Source organism: Acanthopagrus latus, chromosome 16 (genome assembly GCF_904848185.1).
Source record: "Acanthopagrus latus isolate v.2019 chromosome 16, fAcaLat1.1, whole genome shotgun sequence".
Taxonomy (NCBI): Eukaryota; Metazoa; Chordata; class Actinopteri; order Spariformes; family Sparidae; genus Acanthopagrus; species Acanthopagrus latus.
Genome location: NC_051054.1, coordinates 14,706,288 through 14,727,521, shown reverse-complemented (window position 1 = coordinate 14,727,521; position 21,234 = coordinate 14,706,288). Strand labels below are relative to the sequence as shown.

General features: G+C 42.7%; 1 protein-coding gene across 2 annotated transcripts; it reads right to left on the bottom strand.

Annotated features, from left to right (window-relative positions):
- Positions 1 to 10,540: 10,540 nt before the first annotated feature.
- vsx2 (visual system homeobox 2) lies at positions 10,541 to 20,179 on the bottom strand. Of its 2 annotated transcripts, none has more exons than XM_037071803.1 (6): positions 19,788 to 20,179; positions 16,656 to 17,362; positions 16,256 to 16,340; positions 15,669 to 15,792; positions 12,517 to 12,697; positions 10,541 to 11,544 (listed from the first exon to the last, which is right to left on the bottom strand). In XM_037071803.1, the coding sequence occupies exons 2-6, from the start codon at positions 17,077 to 17,079 to the stop codon at positions 11,162 to 11,164; spliced, it is 1,197 nt and encodes a 398-aa protein (XP_036927698.1). In that variant the 5' UTR covers positions 17,080 to 17,362; positions 19,788 to 20,179; the 3' UTR covers positions 10,541 to 11,161. The 2 variants fall into 2 exon arrangements, with proteins under 2 accessions (XP_036927698.1, XP_036927700.1); XM_037071805.1 differs by having other exon boundaries at positions 10,541 to 11,481.
- Positions 20,180 to 21,234: the final 1,055 nt, after the last annotated feature.

Genomic DNA, 21,234 nt, shown 5'->3' with positions numbered 1-21,234 from the left:
TTGCCAAACTGTCCACCAACCAGTCAGTGGTAACACACAGACATGATATGCTGCAAATGAGAGTTGCTCATCAGGAAGCAAGGAGAGAAACAAAGCACTAAATAACAGTTGAAAATCTTGGCTAAAACTAAACAGCTGAAAGTAGGCTGATGGATGGAAGTTACTCAAAAGTATAAACAGTTGAATTAGCTGCTAATGGTCGGACTCGGTAGTCGTCTTGGCAACCTTCCTGGGCAGGTTATTCAGGCTAACAAGACCAGGCCCTCTATCTGAATGCATGGGAGAGGGCTATCGCTTCACTTTCAGTGGTCATTGCATGCACAAAATAATAAGTTCAAATACATATATATATATTTTTTTTCAACAGGTTGACCAAATTCTTTTCCAGCTCTGCCTGGCATGATGCGACGTCAGCTCATCCAAACACAGCACTTCCACGTTTAATGTCTAATGTTTGAAAAAAAACCCACCTTTCTTGGTAATCCTGTGCATTAGCATGACATGGAGATTGGCTGTGACCTTTTTTTCTAACCCAAACCAACTAAACCAACCATCTAAACCAAACGCTAGACAAGCAATGAACTCTTTTGCCAATCAAGGGTGGGCCTTTTTGGAAATGTATCGGAATAATTGGCTGGCCTGTGGAAAACTGGGCAGTCCCTGCTTTGGGCATCACAGTTAGTTTAAACCCATACAGTGGAAATGTAATGGCTGGAAGAAGTACTGTTGCAAATTTCACTTTTACACAGCCTTGTTAATAGTGTCATAGCATCCAGTTTATAATCCATACAGTAAGAATATATTTAGAACATGATGGATAGGGTCGATGAAGGGGTAATTGAGCTCGACTAATTGGGCTGTCGAGGTAGCAAAATCAGACGACAAGGATTGGGAACCGCTAAACAAGTCATGGATTGTGCGGTTAGAGAATCCTGTCAGATCACGGAGCGTTATATTGACTGCGGCTGCGGCTGTAACTGGCCTGGCTCCTCAGCGTCTTTTTGGCATCACTCACTGTCTATCCCCGAGGTGACTTTTGCTGCCAGACTGTTGTGAGTGTCAGGAACAATGCCTGTTTTCTAAAGTCAGGGTGTGGGAACAAAATGAGAGCAGCACTTTATTCCCACCGCCGGGTCTTTGGAAGGGCCGTCGTGGCCCACCTACCATCTAATCAGAACATTAGCCCTCCGGAGCCGCGGTATACTCAACCACTCGGTGCCCCTCATGTTTAACTCAGACATCACTGATCGCACGCTGAGCCCGAGAAGCGCAGGAGAGGGGAAGGATTCACTCCATCCGAACCCGTATCATTCGCGGCACCAGGAGAAGTGGAGCAGATGGCGAGGTGAGAGAGTCCCGCGCAGCCCTGACCTCTCCTATATCTGTCCATTTTCTCTTTCGCGGCCTCTCTTAATGCATGTGGCTCGATGGGTGGGGGGTGGGGGGGAGACGGAGGCGAAAAAGTGCTGCTCTCATCAATGGGCGCTGTATGGGGTGCTGAAGTGGACTCACTCTGCGAGCGAGTGTGGCACCGCATGTGTTTTTCTCTCCCTCAATAGATAGGAAGCTTCACCCACGCCCGCTCGCTCGGTCGCTCACAGCATCCATAGCTAGCTCAGATCACCAGCAGCAAACTGATTTCATTAGTCATCCACCCCCATGTGGTTAAAAAACTTTCCAAGAGGCTGCTGCAGGTTGAATTCGATCTCCTGCAAATTTTTACATGCACAGTTTCGGCGTGGTTACTAGAGGTCTGCGTTTTTATATTTAGTCAGAACTGTGTCTCTGAATATGATCCCCGTATCTGAAACTGAACGAAAGTCATATCCTGACCTGTCACATCGAGCGAATGGCAAGAAAAAAAAAGGACAGAAAACGAATGGGTTGTTGCACACAAGAGCAAAAGTGAGAGGCACGTTTGTAGCGGCAAAAACAATGATGAATGGGCTGAAAGAAAATGGATAAGAAACAGAAAGCGAGGGAAAGACGAAAAGACATTAGAGCCGAGGGCTGCATTAATAAGGAGCATGATGCTATCGACTGGTCATGACACGGAAAAAGGCACTCTCAGATTGTTGTCGTCGCCGTGATGAAATGCTTGTCACCAGTCATGGATGCAGGTGCATAAACAACATCTTCAGTGTCACGGTTTATTTGGGGTAGTTGCAACAATTTACAGTAAAATCCTGGAACACCATCAAGGGTTTTGCCCCATGAAAAGCGTGATGCTCAAAAAAACAAAGCGCATTCAACGGACTCATTTCCAACATGCTCAACAACAACAAAAAAACACACACAATGGGAGGATGTGAAGGAGGAGTGTAGAGACTGTGACCTGAAATCTGAAGCTGCTGGGGACATGCTGGTGTATCTTCTAAAAGGTGGGAAAGCTCTTGGCTCCGTATTGTTTGACAGATCTTAAATCAGAAACCACACAGTTCATTTGGTAGATTACAGACACTGGGATGCTGTTTGAAGTTCATCCAGAGATCATTTCCCATGCAGGCGGATATATTTTATGTATGTTTGATTATTCCAGGGACACTTTTCTAGGTCAACAGTGGAGCCAATGGCATCCCGGTGGATGGAACCAAAACTCACGTCTGACGTCCTTTGAGATTTTCAACAGTTTGCGTACAGATATGAATAGTAATGGCTCCGTTAACAGCACCGGCTCAGCAGTTTCAACATGCCGGGAGTTTTCAGACGCTGGTACTCAAACATATTCAGAAGCTTTCTTACTACTGTCAGCGTGATGATTTTGCAGTATTTTAATGAGCCGGGCGACTCATCAATGGTGTACCCCGCCTCCCGCACAGCTGGGATAAGCTCCAGCTCCCGCAAAAAAAAAAACAAACCTCCGTGTGGGCGGATTAATTTCAAATCTAACACCTCCTAGAAGATTTATGTCCGTCTCAAGAATCTATGTCAATATGCCTCTTCCAAAACAGAACGACACTTGCACAAAGCAAATATATAACTGAGCAAATCTTCAGAGGAATATGAATGTTTTTTTTATTTATTTATTTTTAGTGTGGGGCTTCTATCAGTCTGCTGCCAGGGTCCCTTTATACTTGAGATATGTTTGGGTAACTTAGTCGAAATGCAGCCAAAGAGAATAGCCCGCTGTAGATCCGATGGATGTTGCATAACGATTCTGTTCGTCTGCTGTCTGAATAACATAATAGCATATTCATTAAATAATAATGCCTGCTATTATTAATTTGCATCCCTCTGATGGTAATCTCAAAGGATTCAGTCTAATAGCTCTTAGCTTAAGTGGTGGATCTACATGTATTTTACTTAAGTACTTCCATTTTTATGCTACTTTATGCTTTAACTTCACCACATTTCAGAGGGAAATAATGCACTTTCAGCTCCACTGCATTTATTGCATGTTTGCCAACCTTTTTGATCCTCTCAGAGGAACAGAATGCTGAAACGCTGTTTTGATGTGAAGATCCAGAGAGAAATGCTCCAGACCTTCCACTGGCATGAGGGTTATGAGATAATAGCAGAATTTTTGTTTTGGATCGCACTGTTTCCTAAGGTTAGCAATGTCACTAATAACTGATTTTCCTCTAAACTTCAAGATAAAGACGAATGAGTGGAACTTTCTCTCTTCTATCCTCTCTATAAATCATCTGACAAGACAAACCCTCGTATTTATTTAGGGACCACTTGGAGAGGCCTGACCCCTGGATGAGAACCACTGGTCCACCTCAAACAGCTGTAACGGTGAAATGTTACAGATGTGTCGATGCATTAAGATAAGAATCGTGTCATTTATGATCATGCATCCAGTTTTCATGCAGCACAAACACTTTCATGTTTGTTATTCATTCATGTACATTCAGCAGATACTGTAGCTATACAGGCGGATTTTGAGCAGGACAAATCTACATTCCAAACATGCTCCTCCATAGTGTGCATGAGGAAATGAAGACATCCCTACACAGCACAACAGATGTCTGCATCCATTTCTGTGAACCCATCTCCCTCCCTCCCTCCCTCCCTCTCTCTTCTTCTCAAACCCTACTTTAATATCAGAGTTAAGCTCATCTTTGAAGCATTTCACACATACATGCTTATCTGGCCTCACACCTTTGTCGCACAGCAACATGCCTCTCTCTGTGCCAGGACACACTGTGGACTGATAAGGGCCTCGCAGCCTCATCTTCTGGCTTCACTTATCACTCTCCAGCAACAAGCAGCACTGTGTGTTTTATCTGCTCATTTTTTCCCCCCTTTTCTTGATAAGTCCAGACTGGACACTCCCCCCCCTCTTTTTTTTTTTTTTGCTCTAAGCATTCCTCGCACCAGCGGAGGCTTCTAACGGAGATGTGATGGGTTTTAATTGCGAACCGAAGTGGCTGACACTTCACAGGGAGGGGTGACGTCGACATGAAATGTTCGAGCGGGGAGAAATAAAAAGCCGGCAAGAAGATAACATGAAGGTAGAGAGGCAGGCTAACACGGTTTACAGTCTGCTCGTTTGACTGGAAGCTGGCATCTGAAACTTCCCACAGATGGCCTGCTGAAAATACCGAGCAGCGGAGGGCTGCGGGGTGGCAGCAGTGGACGGCTGCTGGGGTTGTGCCACACATCATAAATCTTTTGGGACAAGCAGTGAAGTCCGACTTCAAGAGATAACCGATGTCTATTACTAGACAAGGCAGCGAGTGACGGAGAGGAGTCACGGTCCATAAAGCTGAGCAGAGACAGCAAAGGTCATCCAGGGACGCAGAGCTCCATCACCCCACAATCCTGATGCCTGATGTAGTATTTAAAGAACTGCCAGTGTCTTCTGGAAAAGGAAATAAATTGCACATGTTTGTTTTTTTTAGGGATTGTACATTTCGGATTCATTATTTTTTAAGCTGTAATTCTAAATGAAAATGGCAACAGGTCAGCAGGTGAATAAAAAAGCTGTTTACCGAGCCATTATTTAATTCCCCTGCTCCTTCTACTATTCAATAGGCCACAGGCATCCACAAAGGAGCAGCTATGCAATTTCACAAATAAGGCTTACATCTTGCACATACTCTGAATATTGATTATGCTTTAGTTTGCAGTAGTAAGATGAAGACTCATATCCAGTGAAGGGTGAAAAATAAAAATACAAATAGAGCCGACTGGCTCTGTGTGATCAACCAGGACGGCTTTGGAGGAAGGAAAAAAAAAATGAACCTGGGAGATGAAATCAGCCCCCACAGCCAGGACAGATCATTTAGCCGCAGTATCAATCCAGTCTCCATAAACCCACAGCAGACAGCCTCATCACCCAGAGCCCCGCAGGAGTGACGAGGGATGACAAATATTGATCAAGGTATCAGATCAGGTGTCTGCTCAAAGGCTTGTAACGTGAGCCTTTTTTTTTTTTCTCTCACCCGGACAAATATGGATCAATGTCAAGACGTGTGCGGTGTTTCAGCGTCAAGATTTTCATATATTGACCGCGACAGAGGAAAGATTGTGATTGTGACCGTGTGATCTGATTCAACAGGAGCATCTTCTCACAGAAGGGTTCTGATTCTGGATGAAGCTCAGCTCAAGACTGCCGCCGTGTGGATGAAATGTTGCACTACACTGTTGTCTAGATCACCTGCACTAGTGACATGATGACAGACAGGCTAAAACATTAACAGAATTAATGGAGCGCTTGCAAATGCACGCACACATGTATGCACGCACTAACATGAAGTGTTTGTCATTATGTATTTATGTAATCATGTGTCACGCTCGTGTGTGTGTGTAGGATTAACATGCTTTATGTTAAAGAATGTGCTGTTTGCATGTGTCAATCAACAGTCCACACACACACACACACACACACACACACACTGCACGCATTCATACACACGTCACTTCTACATATTGTAGATACATAACTTCTCACACTCATTGGTCATAAATGCAAAGAAGCACACACACACTGTATGCTTGTTTGTGTATTTATTGCCTAGTATACAATATCAAAAACACTTAATGTCAGTGTGTTCTCATCGACTACTGCTCTTCTAAATGCTCTAACTTCTTACTTTTGCGTGTCTCGATATCAGGGGACCCTCAAAGATTTTCAGGGTTTAAATAGTTCAGTTGATTTATGAGGATCCCCATTGGCTTCAGCACTGCGGCAGCTTAGCACTGTGTCAGTGTATCATGAATAAAGGTTTGAATTTAATGAATAAATATGTGCATGTTCTTTAGGCATTATGTATGTTTCATGTGTTTTTTTGTTTTTTTTTTACACATTTGATTTAAATGTATAGTGAGGGCTATTTTACCCAGGATTACATAAGGGACTTTTTGAGTGCATTTAAGAGTTGGGGAAACAAAATATAACAATCATCAGCACCAGATCCATTTACTTACTTTTACTCATACATAGAGATTTCAACCTAGATCACACAGTCTTGTTGTCAGGCTGTGTGTTTACCAAAAGAAAAACATTCAAATTTCAAACATCAAAAACTGGCATTTTACAAGCAAAGTACATTTTATTTACCACACTACCTGACAGCTCAGTTGCATATATTCAGTATTTTCAGATTCAGCTGTTGCTCCATAATGGTCTCTCTCTCTTTCTGATTCAGGCTTGTGGTGAGAAGGAGATTGTTAAAGGAGCGCTATGTAGTTTTGGGGAAGACATTTTAATCAGAAGCCCCCTTTAATTCAAACAGTTCAAGTGCAGCGTTAAGTGACAGAGATAGTAGTTAAATGCACACAAAAAAAACAGAGAGCATCCACAAGTCCACGACAAACAAGCAAACTTCATTCGCTGAAGAAAGACCATGTCTGAGGTGCTTCAGAGTGTATATTAATGGACCTCAGTGGTCGCAGGATTGTTTGCTCAACTATTAAAAGCAAATCCTCCCTCAAGCTAAATGTCTATAAGTACTGGAAAAGTAAATTAATTTTTTACTGAGCAAAAATGAGGCTTAAAAGACCTGAAAATAACTGGTCATTAGATTATTTTCTATCAGCTCTATACTTTATTGTGATTTTATGTCAGTAGTTTTAGAGTTAAAGCATTTCAGTTCACTCGGTTCACTTCTGCCTGTAACTAGGGTTAGGTAGTATTTGGACAGATTATATTCATCTATCATTTTTAGGCAATACAAACGTGCCATCGAGCTCTTTTGATCCATTTATTTAGATTTAATTGAATATCCAGGATTCACTGCATTAACAACCAGCACTATATTACACTGAGTTCGCGCCCTGGCTCCAGCTGTACCGATAACTCCATGCAGCAGAGGGCAGAGCAGCACCACATTTCGCTTCCCTTCAGTCTCACTACATCTTTGTGTTTCATCTCGACTCAGCATGCAACAGGAGCCAGGAGCCATCCCAAAATGATCTGCAAGGACTTAATCTCACTGCCGAAATCAAACCCGCTCTCGCCCCTATCAAAAAGAAATTGAATGTTAATATTGCATTAGTGGAAATCTCCCTGTAAAACATCCCTCTGATCTCACTTTGCATGGATTGAGATGATCTTATGATGGTCTTCAGCGTGCAGGCTGTCCATCATGAGGGATACTGTGAATTACCTCTTCACATCCAATGTAAACAGCTTGATCTTCAGCAAATCTGATCTATCATAGCCATCCCACTCTCAAAGGATTAAATAGCTTTGCACTTTAGAGGAATAATCCTCGCTCTGTATATGTCTTGGCCCCAATAACTGGATTGGGTTGAGGGTCTGTGGAGGTGAGGGCTCGGTCTGCTGCACAGGATTTCAGTCACGCAGACTTAGAGAATTCCTCGAGATTTCCGCCTTAGGAGAGGATGTGAAAAATCATATTTCTTGGGACATTTGCTGCTTAAAATGTGTAATTTGCCTGAGATTTAAGACTGAATCAAAATGTTCTCTTTTTTTGTGAGTTTAAAGATAATTTTGGAAATCCTACTGCCAGCAAATCCTTTACAAGTTATCATCTTTTAAGTTTTGATAAGGTTCTGGTGTAGGAAGACCATGAAGACCAAGAATCCATTCTACTTTGAGCTAAATGCTACCATGCTTACAGTCAGCGCTGGGGAAAAATGTTATCTAAAGGGGTTCTATGTAGCAATTTGTAGCAATTTACAGGTATTAATCACATTTTTATTGGCCATTTGTGAGCAGATTATGGCGTGACATTAAGTTCCTTGTGAGGAACCCGGGTCAGATTTCGAGCCAGTCCAAAGGATGAGATTTTATTTACGTTCTTGAGTGCCTCCTCACAGACATCAACAGTGGCTAACCTCAGTGTTACGTCGCTTAGGAGATCTAGACACTGTGGGGGGGTAACCCGTTACAAAACAAGACTTAACTCCCAAATCAAGCTTCAGGATTTTATTACCAAAAGCAAAGATTGTCTCAGCAAGAACACAAAAGGATAGTGCAAACTGAACAAAAACAGTAAATCAAATTCAGTCTGTCAACGCTGCTCTTGTCCTCAGAAAACACACACACACACTCACTCACGGCATGGACGCTGCTGGATGACACACGGGGCCCGGCCACAGCTCGGGCCCCAGATTATATCCTGCCCTGATTAGTAAGTGGAGACAGCCACGCACAATCACCTGATCTAACACTGCTTACAATAAAAGAGCTAACATAGTGATGTTCTGCAGGCCTGTGATAGGCTATTTGCCATTGTCACCATTGTAGTTTGGTATGTTAGCATGCTAACATCTGCTAATTAGCATTAAACACAAAGTACAGTTGAGGCAGATAAATCTGTCCTTTGTTTTCATTTGCTTTTTGGTCACATTGTTGGACAGATGGAGATTTTGACACAGTGACTGCCCTCTTATGAAAGATAAGTCATGGTAATTCAGCCTGTGAGGAACACGGCTGTCGGTACAAACTTTTACTCAAGCATTGTAGCTACTGGCATGCAGTTTTAAGGTACTTGAATTTTGCTTGAATGTTTCCACTGTCCTTTCACTTTAAACTTTCACTCCACCACATTTTGGACACAAATCTTGTACTTGTTACTCTGCATTCATTTGAAAACTTAAGTTGCTAGTTACTTTGCAGATCGCACAGTGCATTGAAGCAAAGTTAGCACACTTTAAAATGTATAATGGGCATTCAGCTGAAAAAACACTGTTTCCGATCATCAGTAAAATGCTGGATATCAGATCTGGCAAATAAATGTCCAGCCTGTATTAGAAAACAATTTACATACATGTATATGTATATTAATTGTAGTTTTGGTACATTAATTGTCAGACCATTAATTTTGGGACATTAAATATATAATACTTAACCCTCTTCCTTGAATTGTACTCATGTATAACGTTTGGGTACTTTTTAGAACAATGATGTCATGCCATCCAGTAGTTTTTGAGATGTTTCAATTGGACCGACTGCCCCTCAGAAACTGCCTTGCTAAAAAATCTCTATAACTTGTTGGCTTTGAACCAGATCCCCAGAAACAGAAGTTGCACTTGTACCAAGAAACCAATTAGATTAGTTAATTTATAAATTAAACAAGCAATAGCAGTTTCAAGCACTCTCTCTGCTCAAACGTTATACTGAATCTCTTTGGTCGCTCATTTTCTGATCTGATTTCAAAGTACTGTTTTTTACTGTATGATGATGAACAGTCTCTAAAGTTCTTCTGTCTTTTCATGTTGTTTAAAATAAACTTGCTTCATGTTGCAGCATGGTTAAAGCATCTTCCTAACGTCAACCAATCAGTGTTGTTGTTATCGCTCTGACGCGGTCCAGTCCATTTCCCAGCCACTATTAATTATTGTGCATATACTTATCTCTGTCAACAATGTAATTAGCAACCTTTTCCCCATCCGGTGACATTATGGTTCCAATCTTGGAGCCATTCAGTGTGGAGACATGCAGCAGCATACTGATAATAGTCGTCCCTTGCCCTTTGAAAGTACTCTCTGTTTAATTGGGCGAGAACTCGATTGTTCGACTCATTAGGAAGGCTCCACTAACCGGGGATGAAGTGTAAAATGTGATATGGATTATGGCTAATGCAGACGCACGGACGTGTTGTAAAGCCGAGTTCAAGTGGCCCGATACAAGGTTTTACGGACAGCCCGCAGAAAAAAGGAAGATTGCCAACAAATAAAGCTGTTAGACTTTGGCTAAGTGTTTAGATAAGAGGATGAAACAGCTTGAGAGGCGGCCAGTAATAGCATCTATTAAAGTGATTTGAAATCAGGCTGAGGTCATCCCACTTGAGGTGGGTGGGGAGGGGGGCTGCTTTCACTCTTTCCCCTGTCCCAAAAGCACCGGCCCCTTAATTTAATCTGAAATTGAAGGCTCTCAACTGCGACAGATTACAGGGGGCTAACCCGAGCATGCAGCTGTGGACTCTGTCCTAATGAGCCCAGGCCAGCGGAGCATCAAGTGACAACAAGTAGCTCCTCCAACAATGAGGAGCAACCTCATGCCGCTGAGTTACGATGAAATTTTTTTTTTTACAGATTTAGACCACTTGTTTGACAAGAAAGCAGACACCAAAAAGTCACGTTTAATAAAAGGTGATTTCTATTGTATGCTTTGTATTTTGAGTTATACATATTTTTGAAATGGAAACACAAACATTTTTTCCTCAGGACTACAAGAAAACATCTTTCAAATTGTGCCTTAGAGAGAGAGAGAGAGAGAGATTAACATATCAACTATACAGAGCGCGATACAACGATTACTTTCTTCCTCTTAAAAGAGTCCTGTCGGTGGGATGATTCTTATGTCAAATGTCACCATTTAGTATGAGCAATGTTAAAAAATGAATGCCAACATAGAAACGTAGACCTTCAGAATGCTCGGTGGTCATTTGTGGTCCTAACTAATGCATTATAACTGTTATAATGGATAGACTTTTACTCATCTGGCTCTATATATAATTGTGGGATCTATATACACCAATATTGACACTTTACTCCCACTTAAACGTTCTCTACTGTGCATGAACAACTGTGTGTTTGGAAGTAAATCAGAAAAAAAGTGCATTTGCATCCTCTCAGCTGAGTCGGCCAGGCTGAGTTTTTTCTTCTCAAAGAAGTCCAGATGCGGGCCGGTTTAGAGAAAGTCAATGAGCTGGACACAGAGTTTTTTTTTTAACATGCTGAAAGCAGCCAGGTGACTACATTCACTCCTGGAGAATAACAGTCCTCAGGATGGTGATAGTCTCTATGGACTCTTCTCCTCCTCTGCTGGACTCGGGGGCTCACCGGCCTTCTCCTCGGCCGCCTGTCTCTCCTGTTTGCCCTCCAGCAGTCTGTCTTGAGAAACCGTCCCGAGCACTTTGGCACTGTGCTCCTGTGCCTTGGCTCTGAGTGCAGCGATGCTGTTCTCCCGCAGTTCCTCTTTAGAAATGGCGGCGGACCTGCCTTCTGACCTCTTCTCCTCCGCCTCAGACTCCTCCGCCCTCTGAGAGCTCGGCTGCTGGGGCGCATCGCACTTTCCAGCCGGCGGGGGAGCCGCTGCCTCTGCTGACTTTTTGTGCATCCCTGCAAAGAGTTGCGGGTATTCAGATTTAGAATAGCGTCTGTTGATTGGTAAGCCATCTTGGACTGAAAATAGCAAGCAAAAATAGTTCCGGTTTAGAAAATAATGTTTGAATTTGATGATGGCAATGTATGACCAGCGAGGATGGAATAATGTCACGTCATGCAAAATATTCTGTATTTTAAGGTAGAATGTGTTGTTTGTATATGAATTTTAGTTCAAAGCATTCAAAAAATAAACTAAAAATGATCGACTGAATGTGAAGAAATAACAGTTTTGATGTTATGTCAAAGTCGTCTATGTATTGTGTTGCTGAGGTAAATATTGAAGTTAGCATGCTAACCAGCTAGCTCCTAGCTACTTTGTCATAATCTGATAATAAGCATCACTAACACTTCCCCGGTGCTCCAAGCTCCCAGTTCCAGGCAGAGTCAGCCATGACCACTAACTGCATGGCTAACTGAGCTAACTAGCTAAAGGCAGCTACAGCTAGTAGCAGTTAGTGATTACTCCGTGTCATGGTTTAAGTGCACTGTTGGCCACTTCCTGTTTCATTTTGTAGTCTATATCCTATGGCTTACTTTCTACTTCCTCTTTTTGTCCAACCTCCCGTCGTTATTTCTGCTTTTCGTATTTTGTATTTTTGTATTTATGTACTTTGGTCTATCCAATTTCATTAAAGCTGACATTTAGCTTTTTAACCTGCCTACCTTGGTGTTCTACATTTGGGTCCTATTTTAGCCAAACATGACACTCTGGTGAAATGCTGCCCCCTATTTTCTTGGAATATTCATTTTAACTTTTGGTTAGGTTTTACATATTGCACCTTTAAAGGGTCATACTTAGCATATTATAGCATCTACCACAGCTGTGCATGGAAGGTGTCTGGGCCTGCATTCAATCTGTCACTACTGAGGCGAAACAGTTCAATGTTGTCACGATTTAGAATGAATAACTTGATGAGCAACCGCATGTAAAATGCTGCACCGCTACTATGTGATGAATACATGGGAGTGAGGTCGGACATGAAGCCTCACCGAGCAGCCAGGGAGCGCAGGACTCCATGATGCCATCCTTGGCTGACTTGAGGATGGATTCCGGTAGGGGGATCGAGTGCCTCACCATGGCTCCATACAGCCCATACTCGGCCATCACGGTGCTCCGGCCCCAGCATTTCTCCCTCTTCCTCCACTTGGCTCTGCGGTTCTGAAACCATACCTGCCACGGGGGGACAGATCAACAAAAATGTTTGTTTCCTGCAACCTCACCTCCCAATAAGACGCATGAGGCAGCATCTCGTAAGCCTGTCAGAAGAGAGTCTCGCAGTTTTTGCCAGTGGGAAAAGTGAAGTCTGCAAAATATTTGTTCTCTCGAGTGGAATATCGGCGCACATTCAATAAGATTGTTTGTCTTGATAACTTTGAACCAGCATGGCACAGACTAGATGATGTTCTCTGTCATTTGGGGATGGCAGAGATGGAACTCCATGGGATTAGTGGTCCCAGTTATACAGTGGCAGGGTGTCGATAACAAATAAACTCCTGGGTTCATTTTTATTTTAAGGGTTTGAAAAAGTCCAACAGCAGCTTGCAATCCGTATTTGCTTCTGCACAGTTGGTGTCCCTTTCAAACAGGGCACCCTAAAGAGGTTCTGGGCTTATTAACGAGGAATTAATAATTTAATTATGCTTAACAGATCAAATATAAGCTATCAAAGAGACTTTAAGTTTGAGTCGGTGGTTGTGAAAAATCCATGTGGCTGTTTGTTATCCTTCCAATTTGGATTGTGGTCCATCTCCTCTGCAGTCATTCTCCAATATGGTAATGTCCAGTTGGAACAATGTGTGTACTGCAGACTTGTCAGATTGTGGGAGAAAGTTTTTAATTGATGACTTAATCTCACTGGTCACAATCACAGATAATATGACACTTATAACTGCCCCAATAGAAAGGATGACATCATAAGAGACTTCACAACCTGGCAACCCAAAACATATCAAAACCGGTTTATTAACCATTAGCAGAGCCATTGGTTGCAACACTATACACTTAATTAAGAATGGAAGCTCAATTTCAGTTATTCCAAAGATTATTCCCTCTCTGGGAATCCAGCTGAAACTAACTTAAGAGAACAGCGGCTCTGTTTTTGGGATCCTGCCCCCCATTGATTTCCCATAAACCTCCTGGCTCACAGGTGTGAAGGATCTCTGCCCGCTGTCAGGGCTGATCTCCAGCTATACCTGCGCAATGGCGTTATAAATGGCTCGACGCGTCAAGACGCTTGAGTCGGGCCGCAGCCAAATAGGCTGCTTTGAGGCCCTGCAGGCTGTCCGTCAGCTCAGAGAGAGGGGCCAAATTGATTGTATAGCACAACACAGGACTGTTAAACACTCTACTTAGGGCGGCAGCTGTGAGGGCTCTGGGACAGATATTAAATTGAAAAAACGATCAAACCGTTTTTTATTTTTTTGCAAGCTTCTTTCTGGTAATTCTGATGATAACCCTTAATTCATACAAGACACTATTTCTTCTTTTTCTTTCTTTTTTTTTTTTTTTTAGGAGAGAGATTGCTTCTCGGGCCTCCCTCAAAAGAAGCGAGCGCAGGGGGGGAGCTGCAGGGGAGGTGGAGTGACCCTGGGGCGCGCCGCGGCTGATTGAAAAATAAGTTAATTTCAGGCCCAATCGATGGCGGCCAGGCGGGCAAATATCACGGGAAATTAAACTACCGGGACTCGGGGGAGCGGCGCCATTGACCCGCGCTAATAAATTCAATGTAGTTATTTCATTTGAACTCCCTGCGCCTCTTCTCCACTCCGGCAGCCCGGCCTCTCTCTCTCCCCGAGCTCGTCTGATTTAACTAATTACACTCAATAAGAAATTGGGTGTTAATTTTATTTAGGTATAGGAGCAAGGCTTTTTATTTATTTATTTATTTCCCCTTTATTATTTATCCGCGGCTGTGTCTGTCTGTTGCGAGCGCGTAATGAGAATGAGATTAAAAGCCCCCCCGTCCTCCTCCCCGGCAGATGGATGGTCCAGGTCACACCGCAATCTTCTTCCGCCTTGATAGCTTGATTAGGTCGTTAGCGGCTCCTTCTCCGAGAACAAATTGTTTCACATCCAACTGCAGCCCGATGAGAGATGATCTATCCTGGCGAGGGGTAGCCGGGCTGTGTGGAAGAAGGGAGGAGGAGGAGGAGGAGGAGGAGGAGGAGGAGGAGGAGGAGGAAGGGGGGAGCAGCCCTGATCGATTCACAGAGGAGAGAGGAGCTCGTCCCCCCCCCAAAACACGAGAGGCCTTCCAGGAGCTTATTAACACTGATGGGATCATTACAAGGTGCATATTCAAAAATGTGCCATTTAAATCCAGCCTACCTTAAAATATGCATTTGACTTAATTAGCCTTAAAATGACAGAAATATTTTTATCTTTTCTATTTTCATTAAGTAACAGTCTGATGGCGTATGCCTCGCGATGCGTGTGCACAGGTGTCAGTCTCAAGAAATTCAGTCATCTTGAATATTTTGAATAAGATTGAATAAACGAAGTAAGACCCCCTGCTTTGAATTTATCATCTAAACCCTTTTTCTTTACCCTTGTGTAGCGAGTTATTATTCATCTAGCTCTCAAAGAGTATATAGGCCAGTTCATGCTTTAAATAAAAAGGTCTGAATAATTGTACAATTGTTGGGTGTTTTGCATAGCCCAAAAATACAGCTGAACACGGTGTCTCATTCAAATTCATTTGGCAATTTGACCAAACAATTATTTATATATATATATATATATATATATATATATATATATATATATATATATATATATATATATATATATATATATATATATATATATGTATATGTATATATATATATATATATATATATATATATTAATTTAGAGTATTTTTTGCTGTGAGTGCACAGCCAAATATAATATTAAAACACATCAGCATATCGTATTTAATGCAAATGTAATATTGGCACACACAAAAAATGTATCCACGAGGTGAGATATGTAAAATACACCATAAAGGATGATTGGGGGAAAAAAAAAAAGAATTACATAATAATAAGAAAAATATCCAGGCTTCCATAACCCCAACAAGTCAAAACCTTTGATTGATTATACGAATGATTATTATTATTCACGTCAAAATAAAACACGTGGGGTCAGAGTCTTGTATCACCTGTATCCTGTCCTCAGGCAGCTCTGTTTTCATGGCCAACATCTCTCGGGCGTAAACATCCGGGTAGTGCGCTTCATTAAAGGCCTTTTCCAGCTCCTCCAGCTGATATGAGGTGAAAATGGTTCTGTGGAAACATATACATATCCTATAGTCAGTTTAAATATTTTGGCATGTTGATCAGAATAAATTGTGTCAATGGGACTTTCAATGAGGAGGGGGATGAAAATGCAAAAGGTAATGGCCAGTTTCAGCAAATTAGGTCTATCATTATTCACGTGCATATGTGTTTAAAAAAATGTGGCAGAACCAAATCTGGACCTGGATAAAACTTCATGTGAGTATGATAGGAAATACAATTAATCTGTGGCCAGTGTATTCATAACAGTACAGAGTAGTTCATGACTCCATCTGTATCATCGAGGCTACAGTAAAAACACTGTGTTACATTAATTGAAGAAATAGTCCCAGCAAATCATCACTCGTTATTTATTTTACGGGCATAAAACAAACAATTTCTGCCATTTTTTTTTCATTTCTAAAAAATAAATACGATCAGACTTTATGGTGAACCAAGGATCAGCACTCACCGGTGACGTCTTTTCTTGCGTTTCTTGCTCTGATTTACTGACGACTTTGAGATTTTTCGTTCGTTTGAGGACAAATCGTCTGAGTCTGGATTAAAAAAAACAAAAAAAAAAAACAAACAAAAAAACAGGAAGTCAAGTGTTAAAAGAGGTGATGACATCCATGGTGAGAGCGTCTCTGAATGGGTCATTTCAATCGTTTAATTTAAAATAACACTACTGATAATAATAATAATGATAATGATATTACAGTGTAAAAAAAAATAATAATAATAATTGTCAATACATGCACAGTCGCCCAATTTGAAATACAGTATTTATTGTGTGTGTGTGTGTGTGTGTGTGTGTGTGTGTGTGTGTGTGTGTGTGTGTGTGTGTGTGTGTGTGTGTGTGTGCAGATCACCTGAACTGGCAGACTGGCTGGTGTCCAGCGGCCCCACGGACCTGCTGTGGGGCTGCAGGTGAACGTCTTGTGCGTCCGACAGCACCGTCTCTAAAAACGCGGGCTGGCTGTAAAACGACGGAATCCCACCGGGGCCGATTATTCCCATCCCGACGCCCATGCCCACTCCGGCGGGGCCCAGCAGCGACCTGGCGGCGATCAGGTGCGCCCCGGCCGGCAGAGCGTCCAGCGGGCTCCTCGGGGCCGCGGACGGCTCCTTGTTGAGCCCCAGTATCTCCTGGATGCCGAAGCCGGTGCACCTGGGCGGCGGATGGGTCGCGCCGCTCTTCGGCTGGTGGCTGTTATCCCTTCCGTTCGCTCCCAGGGAGGTTTTCTCCGACAGATTTAAACTTTCCGACAGCACGGCGCCTTGTTTCCCCGTCATGGTCTCTTGTGATGAAAGGGCCTTTTATTTATTGTTGTTGTTCTCGCTGTGCCGCCTCGCAGGATGGTCCCCAGTGCATGATCCTCTGTGTAACACACAAGAGTCCTTTAGAAAATGGTCCTTTTATCCAACAGGTCCATCCCAACAAGAGGCAGGAAGCCAGCAGCCAATCAGCTGCAAGGATTCAGGATTCCTGTGGATCATGGATGCATTATACGCCCTCTCGGATACATATCTGCATTTTCCTCAGGACTGTATGGATGAACGCGGGCAGGGATTTAGGCTGGAGACAGAGAGAGAGGGGGGGGGAATTAAAAAAGCTTTCTTCAGAAAAGCGGGGAGAAAAAAGAAAGAGGCTGAGGACGGAAATTAAATGACGCAAAAAGAAGCAGGAGGGCTTCACTTTCGTCTTTTCTTTTTTCTTTTCTTACAGAGGCGTTAATTATGAATATTATGGCAACAAACACCAGCCTGTTTAAGCCGTTATAAACTCACTACAAATATATGGTATTGTTGTTTATACTTTGTTTTCTCTGTAGGAAGTGGGGCCTAATTAAATCGTCTGTGCTTCACGCCTCTTACTCTCTTTGAAATGCTGCAGGTTTTTCGTTTTTTTTTTCCTTTTCTTTTTTTTCTTTTTTTCTTTTTTTAGAAAATTACCTCAATCTCTTAGAATAAATCAGCAGGCTGTGTACACACACACACACACCACACACACACACACACACGTGCGCGCGCGCAGATCCACTGGCTCACACGGATGGATAATTGATCTCCAGATGCTATGGGAAAACTCATCACACGCAAATCAAAGGCCCTCCCAAAACCGACAGCTGGACGGTGGACGGACGGAGAGAGTGTGCAGTGATCTGCCCGCCCGCCTGCACCGCTAATCCCACAGCAGCAGCAGCAGCAGCAGCAGCAGCAGCAGTGCAGGCTGGAGAGAGCAGATTAAATCACAGGGACATCTCCTCCCAGTACGTGGGAACATAATACAGAAGATTTTGCACAAGTGTAAAACATTTTTTTATTATTATTATTATTTTTTTAAATTTCTATCTCATGTATAACAGCAATACTGTTCGTATATTAAGGGAATCTGCACTAATTAAAGCTCATCTCATGATTGTACTGAATGACGGCTAATTAAGGCTTGTATTTAAATAATGGAGGCTTAAAAGTTCAGTGAAGTTATGGGAAAGATTTGCTGTCAGGGAGTTGATGTAACATGCTGCTTTACTGATCATTTTGAATACAATTAGTGTAATTTGTGCACCGGAATTTAGTTTTTTAGCGCAGCCTCTGCATGCTTACATGCAAGGCAGACCTGCATTTAAAATATGTTTTGGGTCGTGTGATTATTACAATAATCCTCGTTATCATAAGGATATTTAAGATGCCAGCGAAGTCCATCTTTTCTTCTCGGCGTCCCAGTGTCAAGCTGACGTTGGGGATAAAAAGAGAGAGAATATTCTCACTATCATGAGGCTAATTTCGACATTACTGTGCCGACATTAAAACCCGTGGACTGACGTGAATGTTTTGCTCTTTCCCTGTTTGTTTGTAGTGTAATCCAAGTTTTTATTATACTGGAATAAATTCGTTCCGAATTTGAAGAAAAAAAAAAACAAAAACACATTATTGCTCCATTTTGTGTTTGTATGGTAAAAGTGTAGCTTGAATTTTCAAACCTCCCGCAAACGCACCATGAAAAAAACGCAAGCAAAAATATTGGAATAAAATAAATAGAATAAAAATAAAAATGAATAAAATTAAGTCAATTGCACAATATGGCTTAAGCAGCCTGGAGCCCTGTTGCTTGTGGCGGAAGCAGAAAATAGATCCGCCCACAGACCCACAGCCACATTTCAGGACATCAAACAGTCTGAGATGAGCTGCTGATTAAGAGGGAGAAAAAAATATTGCTGCTGCAATTAGTGGCTGACTGGCCAGTTGAAACTAATTAGGGCTTATTTAGTGGAAATTCTATTAATGAAGGAATCAATGTGATCAGGATATGCTAATGGCGCGTCGGCCTGTTGGGATCGAGTCATTTATTAACGCGGAGGGGTTGTGAGTCACGGTGACCCGCTGCTCCCCTCTCACTCCAGCATCACCGCGATCTATAGACGATGATTTGTTGTCCTGCAACACGTCTCCTCTCCATGTGGATTTTTTTTTTTTAAATAATCCATCTCCTGTAGAAATGGCCCGCACGCCGATTTACATGCAGAAGAGAGTTGCCGCCTAATAAGGCTGTAGATTAAGGGAAGATTTAGTTCAGTCACTCGTGTAGATTGGGTTTGCCCATCAAAGACCTGCAGGATCTGACGGCTGCAAATTAAAAAAAAAAAAAAAAAAAAAAAAAAAAAAGCAAACAGCTGTTGGGAAATGTTTTGTTTATCTGCCCCCTCCTCCACCAACCCCCACACCCACGCCTCTGCTCCTGGGACTTTAAATGCAATAAATATATTAATAAACAATAAATAAATTAGGGAACAAGGTGTCCTCAAACAGTGATGAACAGCACCCAGCGTGTGACCTTCAGTGTCTGCAGCAGGTTAGAAAACTCATAAGCAGAAACCGCCCAGTCTAATGAATGTCAGAACCTGCTGATGTTGACAGTCGAGATGCGTTCGCGGTCACGAATAGGAAGACAACTTTTTTTTTTTTTTTCCGTTGCGCAAAGGTCACAGCAGAAAACATACCCGAATGCATTAACAGATCCGGAATCATTCTCCATCTATCATCCCATATGAACTTTTTACTCATGCAACACTGATGCGTTCAATGTCTCTCCCTCTCCCTCAATCTCTTGGTTTATCAAAGTGGTGTAAAACTCTTCAGCAGCCTCTGGCAGTGCTGAATCAGGCGGCGTCCTCGGCGGCGTTGAAGCAACTTGATGACAGCACACATGTAGAGCCGAGTCAGGGGGAAAAAACTGGAGCACAGCCGGAGCCTCTGCTTTTCCCAAAGCAGTTGCAGGGCGTGATGTGATGCGATGCACCCCTTCCTCCACCCTCCTCCTCCTCCTCCTCCTCTTCCTCCTCCCCAGCACAGAAAGAGTTTGCAAGCCCCGCAGCTTTCTCATGGCTCCTCCACAATGGCATGTTTGGTAGCTGCCCGTCGGCATTGCTTAATTAGGCGAGGAGTTGATTAATTTGCACTAATTGACAGCTAATTTAAGGACTCGGGGCACATCGGATTGACGTTTGTCGGGGCACAAAGGCTATGTGAGGTCAAGGCAACGCACCGCGGATGGGTGGACGGACGGACGGACGGAGGGAGGGAGGGAGCATGGGATTTTTCCTCTCCGTGTGGATGAGCAGCTCCGCGGGGGGGCCTCGCGCCGCTTCCTGAGGAGGCTGTTCGGCCGGGTGGGGGTGGGGGGAGGCCGCGGGGTGACGGGCAGCCACCGGTGCGTGCAGCATACTGAGGATGTCAGCATCGTTTATCGGTCAGCAGCAACAAGTGTCCACACGCAACCAGTTACAGCGACATCAGGGAACTTTTGAAATGTGGACAACCTATACTGAGTGCTGTATGAGCAGAGGTGGCGGGCCTAACTGTGGCCAATTATGTTGTATTTATTTTGAAAGATACAGTTACTTTACAATTACCATATCACCTTTTAAATTATTAGAGACTGATATCTATTCATTTTCCTAACAGACAGTAAAATTCTTAACAGACAGTAAAATAGTCACAAAATAGCTCTTCCTCCCCCAACTAAAATGCTACTTATAGCCTCCATGATTCAGTAATAAATGATAACAGCCTATAATTTTTATTGTCTGAGGTTTAAGGTTTTGGAATGCAGAATTTATTGTAACGGACTATTTTTATTTTATTTCCTCCAATCCTGCTAAGTAGTTAGAACTGGTTACACAACCTAAACAGCATGTGGGTTGCCAGGTTTGATGTAGTTTCTCCTTATTTCTACTTAGTAATCGAGCAGTTATAAGTGTTTGCAATGCTTTGATATATCAATTTTTTGATTGTGTTTATGTGTTGGCATGCTTATTTGACAGGGGCAGTGCCCTGCAGTTAGCTATGAACTAATTTACACCCCTTGTACTTGAGCAAAGTAGTTACGTCTCTGTGAAGAAAAATAAAAGTTTCCTTTGATAGGTTTGAACAAATGTTCCTTTAATA